The following is a 15,413-nucleotide window of genomic DNA, read 5'->3' on the forward strand; positions in this document are numbered from 1 at the left end:
CATCATAATGACTTCAGAACACATCTAATTGATTCTTCTTTTGAAAGGTAACTTCGTCCTCATGATTGGTGGAGTTGAATGTGCAGTGGACTCCTGAGTAGGTTGTGGTGGTTGCGGGGATTGAGGATTGGGTTCTTGTGTTTGTGAGTCAGAGGGACATGCTGCTTCTGTAATGGGTGGACGTAAGGGGCACTTNCTTTTGTTGTGTCCCAGTTTACGGCATATGGTACATTTTTTCCTATGCCCAGCAATATTCATTTGGGACGNATCCTTTGTTAACTCCCAGGCCTCCAATTTTCTTTTTTTCTTTGGCCTCNNAGNCATCTTTCGTATAACTGGTGGCAGGACATCTACAAATGATGTTTTTTCCCAAAGCATTTGGCCATTGACAGGATGAATCATTGGGGCATAAGTGGCTTCATATGTCGTTCTTGTGAAGCAAGAGGGTATGANATTTTTNGGGTCTTCATTGCAATAGTTCATGGCTGCAATGGCATGACAACATGGAATCCCACTTATCATCCATTTCCTGCAGCTACACTCTTTAGTCTCAAGGTCCACCGTAAACTTGTTTGTTATTACTGCANTGTGTCTGACCTCAAACAATTTACGTCCAGACCAGCTAAGAATAGTAAACAACATTCCAGTTAGGATATACACATGTACACAAAGATTTCATTAAATTCAGATTTCATTACCTTGGAATCCAATATCTAGACANGTTTGATTCCTTGATAAGCCTGGTGTTTATCTTTGGACATATAGTGAATTCCATAGCTGCGACCTTGGTTCTATTGGTGGCCCAACGTTTCATAAGATAAAGCCTTATCTCCTCTAGCATTGTGATTATTGGCTTGCCTCTAGCAAGCACAATAACACTATTGAAGGCTTCACATATATTGTTATCAAGGGAATCACATACAGCTTCATATGAGAAACGAGACCTTGACCAGTACCTGCCATGAGCATGGAGTAAATNAACCAGTCAAAGGCTTATATTACGTCATTTAAGAGAAGAAAACCAAATAGCCATCTGAAGTTTAATGAACAAAATTGAGAGAATAAAACCAAACAGTGGGACCATTTTGAACAAAATTAAATGAAATATGGGACCATTTAGCATGTTCAGTTGATTTTGCATTTAGCACTTAAAACAGCAAATGAAACACTAAATTCAGAAAATCAATTTACGTCAACCCAGTCAAGTATTTTCAAGTGCTACCAGTCAAGTATTTTCAAGTGCTACCAGTCAAGTATCATTGCGAAGAAAACCAAACAGTGGGACCATTTTGAACAAAATTAAATGAAATATGGGACCATTTAGCATGTTCAGTTCATTTACCTGGGGGGTATGGATATCANGTACTTATAAGCTTCTAAGTTGACCTGTTTGATATTCAGCATTTCTCTCTCCCATGCCTGGGGGTACGTGCTTGTGGCAGCCTTCCACATCAGCGNCCTCAAAGTCTGACCAGGGAACTGTTTTCTAAAGTTNGCNTATAGGTGCCTCATGCAGAATCTTTGGTCTACCTTAGGCAAAAGTTCGTCTATAGCGTGGACCAACCCCTGACCACAAAGATTAAAAAAATCAAGGTTTCCTCTATAGACAGTAAATTCATTATAATAAAGATANAAACTGCAAAATCAAAAAGTATACCTTCTGTTGGTCAGACATCCATGTGCATCTACGACACACTTCATTTCCTCCAAGATCTGCTATCAATAACTGTAGAAACCAACTCCATGTCTCTTTGTTCTCGACCTCAACAATGGCATATGCAAGGGGAAGCATTTGATCATTTGGGTCCCTTCCAATTGCAGTGAGCAACTCCCCCTTATACTGGCCTTTTAAAAAGCATCCATCTAAGCATATAATTCGCCTACAACTCACAAAACTTTCCTTACAACCTTTCAAGCAAACATAGAATCTTTTAAACACTGCATTACCATTAACAGTATCAACCTCCACCTTAACTGTTGACCCAGGATTAGACCTCAAAAGTTCATGTCCATAATCATGTATTCTTCTATATTGTTCTTTGAAATCTCCAATAAGTTGCCTTGTTGCCATCAACTTTGCCCTTCGGGCTTTCGATACAGAAATCTTAGTATTCCATTTACGTAAAGCTTTTTCTCGTATATCTTGCACCTTCAAGTTTGGATTTTCTTGTAAAGACCTATCTATTTCTTCACTCANCCACTTTGTATTCATAATCTTAATGTTAAGTTGCCTGCTGCAACTATGGGTGTCATTTATTTTCCTTAATTGCCAAAACTGTCGGGATGGTAAATAACCACAATAAGCTGTCCATGGACACTTACCTTGTGCACCCATGCATCTAACTCTCACCCTACGCTTATCGTTTTTAACAAACTTCAAAGCCCTCCCAGTATGCACAGCATAAGTTCTAATGGCCTCAATAAAGTGAGCCTTATCAGCAAATANTGTCCCAACTTCCCACTTATAATCTGTCATACTCTTTTGTTTCTCATATGTCTGAAATGGACCTGGTTGTGGTCTATCTTCACTCTCATTCTCACTACCACTATTTTGTGGACTTACCAAGACATCAGAATGCCATTCATCATCTGACAACCCCCTACAATTGACCTTAGCCATACACTCTTCATCACTGTCCTCCAAACCAAAACCCATTTCTTCTTCTTCCTCCTCCTCCACGTACTCATCACCACTAAGATGATCCATATGCCCTTCATCCTCACTCTCCACTTGAACTTCATTGTCCCCTTCACCATCACTCTCTACTTGAACCTCACTCTCTACTTGAACCTCACTCTCTACTTCAACCTCATTGTTTAGTCCACACTCACTTTCTACTTCATTTTGAACTTGTGTCTCCACTACAATTTCTTCCTGGACTCCAGCATCCACCTCATTTCCAGCACCGTCTTCCTCACTTTTATCACTCTCATTAACCAGCTCACCCTGAGTCAACAACAACTGCACCCCTACTTCAGGTTCGTTAACTTCTACAACCTCTGCATGGTCCACGCCATGCACAACATACAAGTCNACTTTTCCAAAATGCTTTCCCACNCCCATCATATTCATTGCTCCTTTATCATCATTCACTTCATGCAACACATTATCTATGCTANAAAGCAACTGTTGCACGTGAAGGTACCCCAACTCTTTTAATGCACCAATTATTTCAAAATAGCTCCATCTATCGGGATCAACATCCCAGTAAACAATATCTCCATTTATATAGTTAATAGGNTACTGTGTTATCAAGGTCCCACCATGGTGGACCACAACCTCAATTCTTTTCTCAGACATGTCAAAGGGGGACCACTAAAATAACTTAAAAAACTAATAATGGGACCACGATGAACAAAAGCCGACAATAACACGTCCCCTGTCTTCCACAACCAAAAACCCCACAACAAAAAATGTTATTTAACACACAATACAATGCTGCAACAGCAAATAAACAAATTTTTATACTACCCAAAATCAGAGTAACCTTAAAACATCAATGCACTACCCTAACAGAACATCAAATTAAACCCTAACCCCCAAAAACAAACATAAACAACACAATAGCCTTAGAAAGTGAACCCTTACCTCACCCCCGTGCAATGTTGAACTACCACCCTCACGCAATGACCGCTGACTTGATCTCCAATGGCGACAAATGAATAGCAAAGCCTTCTTCTCCAATCGCGATTGACGAAACAATTAGGGGTTGGGGTTTTTCAATTACCCTAATTTTGTAATTTGTATTTAATTAGGGGTTTTTTAATTACCCTTAAATTTTGTCAAACAGCCACGTAATATAAATTNGACACAGATGGATAATACTTTGCCACGCCAGCATCTGGACTGTTAGATATTTAACGCCGTTTGCCATAGGGACCAATTTGAACAAAATTTAATGAAATATAGGACCAAATTGAATTTTTTCCAAAGGTGGGACCATTTTGAACAAAAACCCCAAAAGGTGGGACCAAAAGAAGTATTAAACCTTAAATTATTTATGTGATTACAATAACTGAAACGTTGGCGTAGTTGTAGGTCACTCTTCCTTGGGTAACAAAGAAGCATAAAAAATCTCCAGTTTCAAAATATATTTTCGTTAAGCATATTACATTCTTCGAAAATGATTTTCCTAGAAGAGTATTATTTCCTTCTATGATTATCTTTCAGCAAAGAGTAAATAGGGCGGGTCGAATAGTATAAAACTTAATTCAGCCCGATATGATTTCGTAATATTCAAATGTAAAACCATGTCTAAGTTATGAAACCATGATGAGGGTTCCAAGAATTCTAAAAAATCATATGGTACATTATATAGAAAAATAATGTTAGTAAAGTATCATCAAACTGGCTATATTTGTACAGTAACCTACAAGCTATCAGTGGGACTGGACATAAAATTTCTTTTAGAATTTTAACGCCGATATCGGGGATTATTTTTCGTTGTATTTCTGAATTTTTCAATGTCTAACCTACCACAAAAATACAACCATGAAAATATTCGTCTAACTGGTAATATTCTGGCCATAGTTTCTTTCTCTATCCTAAAACATTCATTCTTGAGGGCATGAATATGAAAACTTTGCAAGGAGCACCTCAATTCGCGCTTTGAATAAAATATTCAGCAATGCTATGATAAGGCTTCGGCAATCATGGAACGATAAGAGAGCTGCTGTTCATAAAGGCCACGGAAGATCTTGTATTTGGCATCATGGTACTTTTTGACCTTTGGATCCTTAGATGGATGAATGACCTGCAAAAATTCATGAAAACTGTTAGCCGTTCAAGAAAAAACTAAGAGCATCGGTTTTATTTCTTTTACAAAAACACCTATAGACAGCAAGGAATGAGTAGAACATCTGATCATCCACCACAGGCAATTGAAATTTAACATCTAGACTCATCCATTGATCTCTGTACTTCTAAAACAAATCATAGGTATATTTTTTTTCTAACAAGAAACTAGGAAGAATATCACCCAAACTATATAGTAAATATTCTGCACACAAAATGTAAATTCCGTAATAGTTTCACAACGAACTAATCTATTGTATGTACAGAGCCTGCGGTAAACTATTAAATATTTTTTATACCATGGAGATAATATATATTATAAATTTGAACTAATAGTACGTCATTTTTTCTAATTTAACAACAAATTTCAGCTCCTAACACTTCCAACTTTAGTATCAAATTCAGCAAACGTTGATGACAGCATTCAGAACTATATGAAAAGTACTACCACTAATGTAATTTAATGCAATTGACCTTGATTTCTAATCTGAAATTAATAAAAAAAAATTGTAATTTTTCTATTTTTCAGTATTTCAAAACCGAAAAATCCACACCTCGCCAGGTGCATTCATGGCTTTCATGGCCTCCCTAAGGTTATGATATTTCCTTGTAGCAACAGCACCCAGAATAGCCGCACCTAAGAGCACAGATTCACTTTCCCTCGGAAGAATTATGGGGCAACCTGGGAAAATTATAAACAAGACTTGTTAAAAACTAACATACTGAAGTCTACAGAAAGGATTCATTATTTCCAAGAAAACTAAACATCAAATAAAGCTTTAACTATCATCCATGTCATTCCTTATCATTTATAGGAGCATACGATCCCAAAGCTACTGCCACTGACAGATTGTAATATTGTCATCGGCGTTCAAAATTCTGAATTGGGTAGACCAACCAAAGTATAGATTGGTTCAAATTCATCGTAACTATTGGTTTAAAAAAAATTAAGGTTCAGTTCAGTCCAATTTAAACCCACCGTGTAGACATGTATAGGACATAAAATCATGTTCAAACACTTAGATTTTACATATATCACACAAGATTGAAGCTATTGATTCATTATCATGTTTTCCTATTGTGAATTTATTGCATTTCTTTTTGTTATTTTACTATAGTTATGTTAAAAAATCAGAGCAACCCCAGATAATAACTAAGAAGGAAGTAATAGAATAGTAAACAAAACAATGAAGTAAATTTACGAAGAGGGGGAAATTGCGGAAGGAAGAAACTCTCCTACTGCCAAAGCTAAGCTTACATTATTTACAAATGTCATAGTTCCCCAAAAGAAGATACTCCTTCTCACCAGATACACCTATTTGTTATCAGCCTCCCTTCAAACTAACTTTCCTTTTTTTTCTTTCTGTCCCGGCCATCTTAGTAATTTCTTCCACTCTCCCTCTATTCCTCCTAGTACAACTTTCCAAACTTAGGGCCCATGACACAGCTGATGGTTTGGACCCCATGAAATGTATAGGTCCTAAACTAGTAATCAGTGAATAAGATAAAATTTGAAATATCACAGCTATTACAATTGTTAGTTTTAGCTTTTAGTTTCTATTCACTCGAAACACCAACAACACCACATATTTGGAAATAAACCAAACACTGAACTGTGGATTGGTTTGTAGAATACACAGAAGAGTGAAGTATGCTTCTTCTTTTTTTCTGCGTTGGTCATTAACCAAACCTTGAACTAGCAAAACTTTGTTAACAATTTAAATTGGAGTACACCTCGTATCCCTTTTTACGTAGAATAAGATCTATAGTATGTAACACAAGAATTATAGTATCTGAGCTTGTGCAAATATACTTCTCACCCCACTCCTCATCACATACCAATAATATCAGCATGTTCTTGCATGAAGATAGAATTCTTTGAAAGGCCACCACACGCAAGTAGTGTGTTGATCTGCAGGCAAGGGCAGAACAATTATAGTAATGATATTCATCAACTTTGCATGAACAGACAGGAGTAATGACTTGGGAACATAACAAGGATATACAACAGTTATACAAATAATTTGTACCTACTTGTAAGGATACTACTAAAATGATCTTCATAACCAAATCATAAAATATGATCCTTACACGTCCGATGGTTGATCCATTACCTCACAGACCAAAGGTTTGGAAGTTATACACAAGGTTGAAGACAGTGGTTAAGGTGGAAAGCCAAGTGGAAGTCCTGAGTAGTCCACCAGGTATACTGAAATGAGAATGATAATTTTAGGAGAGGTTGGCTAGAGGAGAGAGTGTGAATGATAATTCATCAGTAAGCTGATGATAGAGATGTGTTTTCTTAGGCTGTGCTTGGAATTGAAGATGGATTTGAAAAAATGAATTTCAGTGCATTTCTCAGGAAAAGGAGGTAATCTCGGAAAGTGTTTACAGTAGCTATTCTACCTTTCTGTTCTTTTTTCTTCTGCTTTGAGGTACATATAAAACAAAGAGAATATATTTTGGTTTTTATAATAATTTTCAGGTTCCCATCAAATGGGATACACAAAATTGAGCACCAAAGATTAACTTCCTTGCCTCCACTGTAATCTGAGCACTGAGCTACAAAAAATTGTAGATCTGAGGATTTCTCTCACATAGCAGAATAGGTTTTATAAGTGTAAATTAGAATCAATTCCCAGGCCCATGCTTAAAAAATACAGAGGAAACAAAATATAGCCATCTCTTGCTTGTTAACTTCATCATCAGCTTTTTTTTTTCTTTCTTTGGGCTCTAATATGCACGTGCTCACCTTAAAGGATGCGTGATGCAAGCAAAACAACATTATAGCAAGGTGTATCTTCGCAGATGTGAGCATGTGATAAGAATCTTCAAAGAACCGCACTACAAAAACTAGTTATTGTAGTTGAATTCAAGACCTTATAAACCCCACACTAGAATTTCATGCTTAAAATGACACTCAAGTTGCATACCTTGCAATTTGATTCTAACAGTGTAAACACGAAATGGAAGTTAAGAACATACCAACCCAAAATACAAGCGATAACCTCAAAAAAAGTCATAGCATTGTAATCCTTACTTTGTGACCGTTAGCATTGCAATGCTCTACAATGTGACGTGTGCCATATGCAATGCCCTGCACAGCTGCCAGGTAAAGGAGAGCTAACTGTTTCTCACTTGTGTCAAGTGTCAAACCATAGATGACACCTTTTGCTTTTGGATCTGCAATGGGTGACCTGGGCCATAATATATATGTATATCAGCCTACTATTTTAGAAGCCACTATGGCATGACAGGTGGGAAAGCCGTTGTTTGTCACCAAATACCTATTTCCATGGAAGTCAGGAAGCACGTGTACATCTTCGGTCAAGGCAGCAACAAAGGATAGGTTCTGCTCAACTCTCATTGTTTCCAACATCTTGTTCAGAAGCTCAAACACTGAAATATCTGGAATATTAATGCATAAAGAATTAGTCTTAAGACATCTCTAAAAATCAAACACGTTAATATAAATATTTAGTATTTTCCAACCAAAATAAGAAAAAAAAAATTACCTTGGGAAGCAGCTCGATTTGCAAGGAGTGTAGAAGCAGCATGACTTTCGATTATATGATCCAATAATGCACCAGTAGCACTCTGCCCACCTTCAGTTAGCCAATATTCTGGTACCATTGCTGAAATTTCGGATAAATAAAAAAAGCACCACAACATAGAAGTGGCAACAGAAGCAATGATGAGTACTAAAATAAAATAGAATAGGGAGAAAATTAAACTGGATATCCTTCAGGTGATCCTGTCAAATGTAGACTAACTTATTGCTTACTTTTTATGCTAATATCAGTGTTCCACAAAAAGGAACTAGTCACAAGTATCCAGTCGATATCTTTACAAAGACAAATACTAAGTTTTAACATGAACACGGTCACAAAAATATAATATCAATAATAGAATGAGACAAGCATTAAACCCAAATGAATAAATTTCATATCCATGTTCCGACCAGAGTAAATTTTAACAATGAATTTTCAACCATAAGCAAGAAACTTACAATTTTATTATTATAAAAAAAAAGGAAATTCTCAACCATATTAAAATTAAAAATGTTTAAACTCCATGAATTGCCACTGTAGATAGCCCAATATATATCAACAAACCATGATTCTTTCAAATGTGTCCAATCCAAAAGAAAAAGGTACAATGTCATCCACAATTGAGATTTAACTCATAATTAGAGAAAAAGTATAGAGTACCTGACCAAAATGGACCCCAAACCCCTGGAATGAACAATTTCTTCTGGGATACTGCCATATGGCATGTAGAAGTTCCACAAACTAACACCATACGATTGCAAATAGCTTCCTTGTCATGTTCTAAGGATACAGAAATTCTTTTAGCTAAGAAAAACAGCTGCTTTATCCAAATCTTAAATCACAAGTGTAAAGTATGGGATGAAAACCTTCAGTTTCTGATGGTAGCACACTTTCAATTACCCCCACGCCACCAGCATGAGCATCTATTAGTGATGTTCCAACAGCAATTCCCGGTACCAGACCCAACTCCTGAAATTTTCAATCCATTAAAAGTATTAGAAAAACAGCCAAGCCAAAGAAGCTTGTTACATCAACCTGAACCAATCCCTGTAGGTGGAGGAAGGTTGTGTTCACTTTTCCAACTAAGCACTGTATGTTAGCTTTGTCAGTGAACCTCAAGGAAGCACCAGTTCAAATTTCAAAATAATACAAAAAATTAAATACATAAGTTATTGCCTTTGCTGCGGTTGGAGTAAGACCAGAACCCAGAGGATGGCCAGGGAAAGCAACACTTCGTCCTGTCATTATGATTCACTATCAAGTTAGGGTCAAGTTAGGCAGTGAGAAGACAGAAGCAGCAATGAATGGACAAACATAGATGATCAATCATAAAAGTAGTGACACCAGTTTTCATCAGATCAACTGATCAAGCATAAACATGAGAACTCTTTAATAAATGAGCAATCAACAACATTCAAATTTAATCATAAATAATCAAGTTGATCCAACGTTGAGTTCAACATAAAGCTATGGTGGACTGACAGAGCTTGCAGTTTCACAAAATGACAAGATTATTTCCTGAAATATAAAAGTTGCTAGACATGTACCAAATAGTTGATATAAATATAATCCAGGTCTAAGGTTAGTAATTGTACGGAAACTTTATATTTAAATTTTAGACAGAAAAATTCATTTACAGATAGGGAATACGAAATTATGTTGCACTTACTCCAGAGGGTGAGAATCCATTTTTACTAAAGAAAAAAGCTTTCATTTAACTCACACTGTATATAATATTTTCTGAATATTGAATTCACTAATCCATCTACTAAACTAAAATTTCTTATTAAGTACATCAAAAGTCTTTAAGATTTTTTACAAATTAAAAATTAGTTAATTCATAAATAAACTTTATTCCAATGTATTGTGTACTTTTTAAAGTATAAGAAAACATTGAGTATGAAATTATATACCAATTAATTTTATCTATAAATCGGCATGGATGATCATTAAGATAAATTAAATTATTTAATCTCTATATTTGTTAAACTCGTGTTATATAAAATTGAGCAAAATGTCCAAAACTTACACCTATAGTAAGTGAACTCATTCCTTCCTCTAAATTTTCATATGCTTTCACCAAATAGGCTAAACTTTTTGAGATAGTGAGTTGACTCTATTTACACACTGTAAAGGCCACGGTGTGTGTGTGTGTATGGGTCTTCAAGACCAAAAAGAACATGCATGGGGAGCATAGACATGTGATATAAAATCATTTTATGCACTTTGGTCAAGCAACTTAATCTTTTGAGAGTTGATTCTTGAAAAGGCCAATGTTAATAAAATGAATACCTATCTTAGCATGATGTCCTTCAACAAGATCACCCAAACCAATTTCCTCCCAAAAGTCATCATCCCATCCACAAGCTTCCATATCTCGAGAGTTGTTATCATTGACATGCTGCATGTGTGCATGACCCAGATAAGTCCATTTACAAACAGTGGTGCATAGACTGCGAGTATCATCCCCGGTAGCCCTAAAGAATTCTAAAAATTAATCCAAGTGAAGAACCACTACACTCAAATACAAACTGATCTTTGACATAGAGAAGATTCAACCACACAGATTACCTGTATGACAACCAATCACTCAAGTCCATCCACCTGAAAACCATTGACCAGGATTCTTGCAAATTTTCTTTAACCCATAGAAGCTGAAAAGTTAGATTATATTAGTAATAGATAAAATTTGTTAGAAAATTATATTTCTAACTGTTGGCCATCCATTAATTTATTAAAACATTGGTTGAGTGGTTTTTGATGTGTCTTGCAATATTCATAATGAGATCAATGAATATTAGACATCACATGGTGAGTGTAGTTGAATGGTGTAGTCTATAATTGAATGGAATCGTGAAGGGTGAAACACCATCAACTCTTAATGAAAAAGTTTTATTTAAATGGAGATGTCTCTGGATGAAAAGTCCTAAACGAACCAGTGGAAGCCCTCGAGAAAAGGAAGGTCCACTCTCTACTTTCTCTATATATAAATGTCTTGGCGCATATGGTAGAGACTTATGATCTACATACACTTACCAATGAAGTTTAAAAGGAGGAAGGAAGGATCATATCTTACGAATCTAGGAAATCTAAGGCATTCAAGTGAACTCATGTTGATGAAAAAATGCCATCACGAGAAAAATGCTATAGACCTTTCATAATATTTTTGGTGTCCTAAGTCACGTAACTATGTTCCAATTAACAACTTATGATGTGAGAAAATACAATAAAGATTTAATAAAGCCATAATTGAATCAATAAAGAATTTAAATTATAAAAGAAATAATATATTATATGAACAAGCTGGATTTTGCTCCACTAAACAGTTTAGTCGTTTCAACTTTCAAAAGGTAAATTATATGCAATGCAACTTTTTCCAGACAAGCTAATTTAAACATTAAAGTCCAAAAGTTAAAACAAGAACTCAACTATACAAGTTTATGTCAGGGAATTAACAAAACAAAAAAGTTTGAAGAGCAAAAAAACAATTGTTAAAAATAAGCTTATAAATTTTGTCTGGCAGGCAACCCACTCAAATTAATTATGCTGTTCCTAAACTTAATCCAGTGTGGAATACAAAGGACCTATCCCAGTTTCAGATGTGCCATTTAGCACTTTTAGAAATCATTGCCATCAACAGATATGCATTCATTCCCATAGTCTGCAGTTAATTTTTTTTTACAGCGAGACACTACGTAAGCCAAAGAATGCTTACAATAAAACTTACTAGACATATATTGTGTACAGTGACCAGTAGTGCAATTATGGAACTGGTTCAGATAGTAGTATAGTACCTTAGGAGGCTCCATTTCTGGTGAAACAGCTCCACCACAATACTCCAATACAGGTGATTTAGAGGAATTGATCCTTTCAGCTTGGTCCACGGCTCTATGATCCATCCATACAATAACATTTCTTCTTGAATCACCACTCAAGGAAACCGAAACAGGTGAGCTGTCAGAATCCACTGCAACTGTTGTAACACATGAACAGTGTTACATTCAAAATTAAACAAAATAACCCGTGCTGTAAAAGGGAGAGGGAGCAACAATTTCAAAACTATATCATACCAAGAGAACAAGTAGCTGCAAATCCCAGACCCTGTACTTCTGTTGGTGCAACTTTAGCTTTAGAGCAAGCTGCTTTTACAGCTGCACAAACTGCAAGCCATATATCTGTAGAGGATTGCTGTTTAGAACAAAAAGATGAATCTACATTATAAAATATATATACATTAAATCATTGAAATTGGAAACCACCTATACATATCCCATTCAACAGGAACTAAGTGTAAACTTATAGATCATCCCTTCCCCGCTTCCAAAGTCAACATAACATATAAGCAGCTTCTCTAATAGAAATGAAGTGAAAGATGAATACGGTTGATTATAACTTAGAGAGACAAGGTTCCTATGTGAAACTCAAGTGACCCAGAAACTTTAGTATAAAAAATAGGCTCAAGAGCACTGAAGACGACACACACAAATTTGGGACTGTTAATACGCATCCTTGCAATAGGAGTAAACAAATCCTGAGCACTTTCCCTTAGATTTTCACAACCAACTAAACAAGGTAGGGAAGAGAATTCCTGTCCTATATTTATGAAGCAAATATGCCATGCTATTTCTTTCAAATACTGTTAAATATATGATTTGAAAGAATGAAATTTATTGAAGATTGATTATCACCTTGACAGATAGCTCAGTTCCGGAAAATATCTACTAGGTTTGTCATTATTTACTTTGTCTCAGCTTCAGCAACCACCTGGCTAATACATTTACTAAGTCTTTCAGGGGGTCTTATGTTGATGAGATTTGTAATAAGTTTGTCTCATATGATTTACATATACTCCAACCAAAGGGGGAGTGTTAAATATGAGTTGATTATGTTAGAGATATGATCTGATTACATTAATTAGGAATATACGATATGATTTAATAGGGAAATATCTTACCTAATATTTATCATTATTAGATATTGATTTTGTCCCTAACTATTGTACATCTTTTTCATTATATGTAAGAATACCCATGTGTGTACCCAAAACAAGGTATTCATTATATCCTTTTTTATCTCTTCTCAGCATGGTAACATAGCGGTACCATGTTCTGTGACTTGTTTTGCCACTAGTCCTTTTAACAACTACTATTACACAGGCTTCAGCCTTCATGTAATTGGATCGACTGCGTCTATTTTCCGAAAAACAATTACCTCAACAAAGGCACCATCTTTCCATATCTGAATCGGACTGCTTGACAAACCAAGAAGCTTTCCTTTCTTGTCAAAAAGACCTGTATTAGCAATAGCATCACCAGTAAAACGACCGGGTCATTATACTATCTTGTCATATCAAATGACTTAATAGTTTACCATACACATACTGCCTGCAGCACAAAACTACATAAGCATGGCGGACATAACAAAGCTACCACTTTTATTCAAATGATGAAGATAAACATGTAAATTGGTAACTAATCGTATGAAAAGTTGCAAACAACAGGAAAATGAAAAGGCAGAAATGATATGACTTTCAAAAAATACAACAGCTAAAGCCCTGCCCAATCGGTGAGGTCATCTACATGAACATAACTTCCAACAAGAAATAATTAAAAATTGAAAACGGTTAATTTGCATGGAATCCTGGGTTCCAACCTCGATAGAGCTGTACACCAATAAAATGAAGATGAAGTTATTTGAGATCGAAAGTTCTGAACTGAATGACCATTTGAAGTAACAGAACTAGCCTACTTCTAGAGATCTGGACAAGCTTTTTCATAAATACTTTTTAAGAGAAATATAGAAAGAAAAAATAAATAAATGAGTTTCTCTATAACCTAAAATTAAATTATGTACAAACTAAAAATTAAAATTTCGAGAAGTTATAAAAGAGCTTACATACATAGACTAATTTTAAGTTATAAAGAAGCTAATTTCAATTTTTCTACTTTGACAAAATTTCAACCAGGTAAGTGAACGCGTTAAAGAAAAGGACAATAAGAGTACAGGGTTTAAGTGCTCATTGCTCCTAATGCTAGTTTCATCCTCAGTAGCCACCCGTCACTGTTTAGCAACTGAACAGGTAAAAACTTGCACGTTGAGAAAAGAACACCATCAAACATCCAATGCGTCAAAACATTATAATTCACAATTCATTTCAACATAAAATTCCAATAAAAAAATCCGCCACATGTGTGGTGGAAGCGAACCTGCACGAGCGCTGCCGGTGCCAACGTCGACGCCGAGGAATACCGAACGAGAAGGCTTGTCGAGAGAGGAAGCAGCCGCCATTTCTAAAGGGGGATATTGTGTATCGGAAGAAACCCTTCTTGTGTCGGACATTATAGATAGCTTTATCTTTGTCTCTATTTATCTTTGTTCTGATTTGCCTGTCAGATATTTCCAATATCGATTGTCAGCATTCATGGATCATCGCGCTGATTCTGATTATGAGTAATCTCCTCCGTGGTATGGTCGCAGATTGGACAGCGGTAAGAAACAGTCTAAAATAACCTCTTCATATATTTTCTTAGAAACTTTTATTTTTTGTTTTTAAATTTTTGTTTTAATTTTTTTAATTTAAAAACAAATTTTATTTACTTAATAAATCATTAACGACTTATATTTTATAACAATTTAATACAATATTTTTAATTTATAATTATTTCGAGTATAGGGCGAGATCTCTTACAAAACACTTCTCCGTGTTATATTTCATTCTTCTTTAGGTGAGTTCTTCCATAGTTTACACTATTTTCTTTTTGGCCATGACAATATCGTTTGCTATTTTTTTTTTAACAAAAATTTGGTTTAAATGTTTATTTAGGCTTAATTTTTATCAAAATATTTTAAATTAGTCTACAATTTTTTTTAGTTTCAATATTTTAAAATTTGATACAATTTTGTTTTCTTTAGTATTAATATTGTTAAACATATGTTAGATGTGACTTCATGTTTATTTTATAAAATTATCTTCAAATTTACATAGTGTCACTTTAATGTAGCGTGACAATGAAAATCCTAGTACCACGTATTAATGTTACTTATCTTATATTTAATTTAATTTATAT

At 35.2% G+C, this 15,413-nt stretch overlaps 2 protein-coding genes across 7 annotated transcripts; both read right to left on the reverse strand.

Moving 5' to 3' along the window:
* Positions 1-1,338: 1,338 nt before the first annotated feature.
* LOC111241976 lies at positions 1,339-4,183 on the reverse strand. Its single transcript, XM_022782802.1, has 3 exons — positions 3,590-4,183; positions 1,658-3,384; positions 1,339-1,566 (listed from the first exon to the last, which is right to left on the reverse strand). The coding sequence occupies exons 2-3, from the start codon at positions 3,299-3,301 to the stop codon at positions 1,339-1,341; spliced, it is 1,872 nt and encodes a 623-aa protein (XP_022638523.1). The 5' UTR covers positions 3,302-3,384; positions 3,590-4,183.
* A 74-nt stretch (positions 4,184-4,257) lies between these two features.
* LOC106768660 (FGGY carbohydrate kinase domain-containing protein) lies at positions 4,258-14,839 on the reverse strand. 6 transcript variants are annotated; one of them, XM_014653916.2, is made up of 16 exons: positions 14,553-14,839; positions 14,350-14,417; positions 13,558-13,637; positions 12,417-12,521; positions 12,141-12,319; positions 10,918-11,000; positions 10,639-10,823; positions 9,523-9,584; positions 9,213-9,315; positions 9,007-9,126; positions 8,311-8,430; positions 8,083-8,203; positions 7,836-7,992; positions 6,635-6,707; positions 5,350-5,477; positions 4,258-4,754 (listed from the first exon to the last, which is right to left on the reverse strand). In XM_014653916.2, the coding sequence occupies exons 5-16, from the start codon at positions 12,243-12,245 to the stop codon at positions 4,632-4,634; spliced, it is 1,380 nt and encodes a 459-aa protein (XP_014509402.1). In that variant the 5' UTR covers positions 12,246-12,319; positions 12,417-12,521; positions 13,558-13,637; positions 14,350-14,417; positions 14,553-14,839; the 3' UTR covers positions 4,258-4,631. The 6 variants fall into 6 exon arrangements, 4 of the variants coding, with proteins under 4 accessions (XP_014509402.1, XP_014509401.1, XP_022639606.1 ...); XM_014653915.2 differs by having other exon boundaries at positions 14,350-14,432; XM_022783885.1 differs by lacking the exon at positions 14,350-14,417.
* Between the last annotated feature and the right edge of the window lie 574 nt (positions 14,840-15,413).

Source organism: Vigna radiata, chromosome 7, assembly GCF_000741045.1.
Source record: "Vigna radiata var. radiata cultivar VC1973A chromosome 7, Vradiata_ver6, whole genome shotgun sequence".
Classification (NCBI taxonomy): Eukaryota; Viridiplantae; Streptophyta; class Magnoliopsida; order Fabales; family Fabaceae; genus Vigna; species Vigna radiata.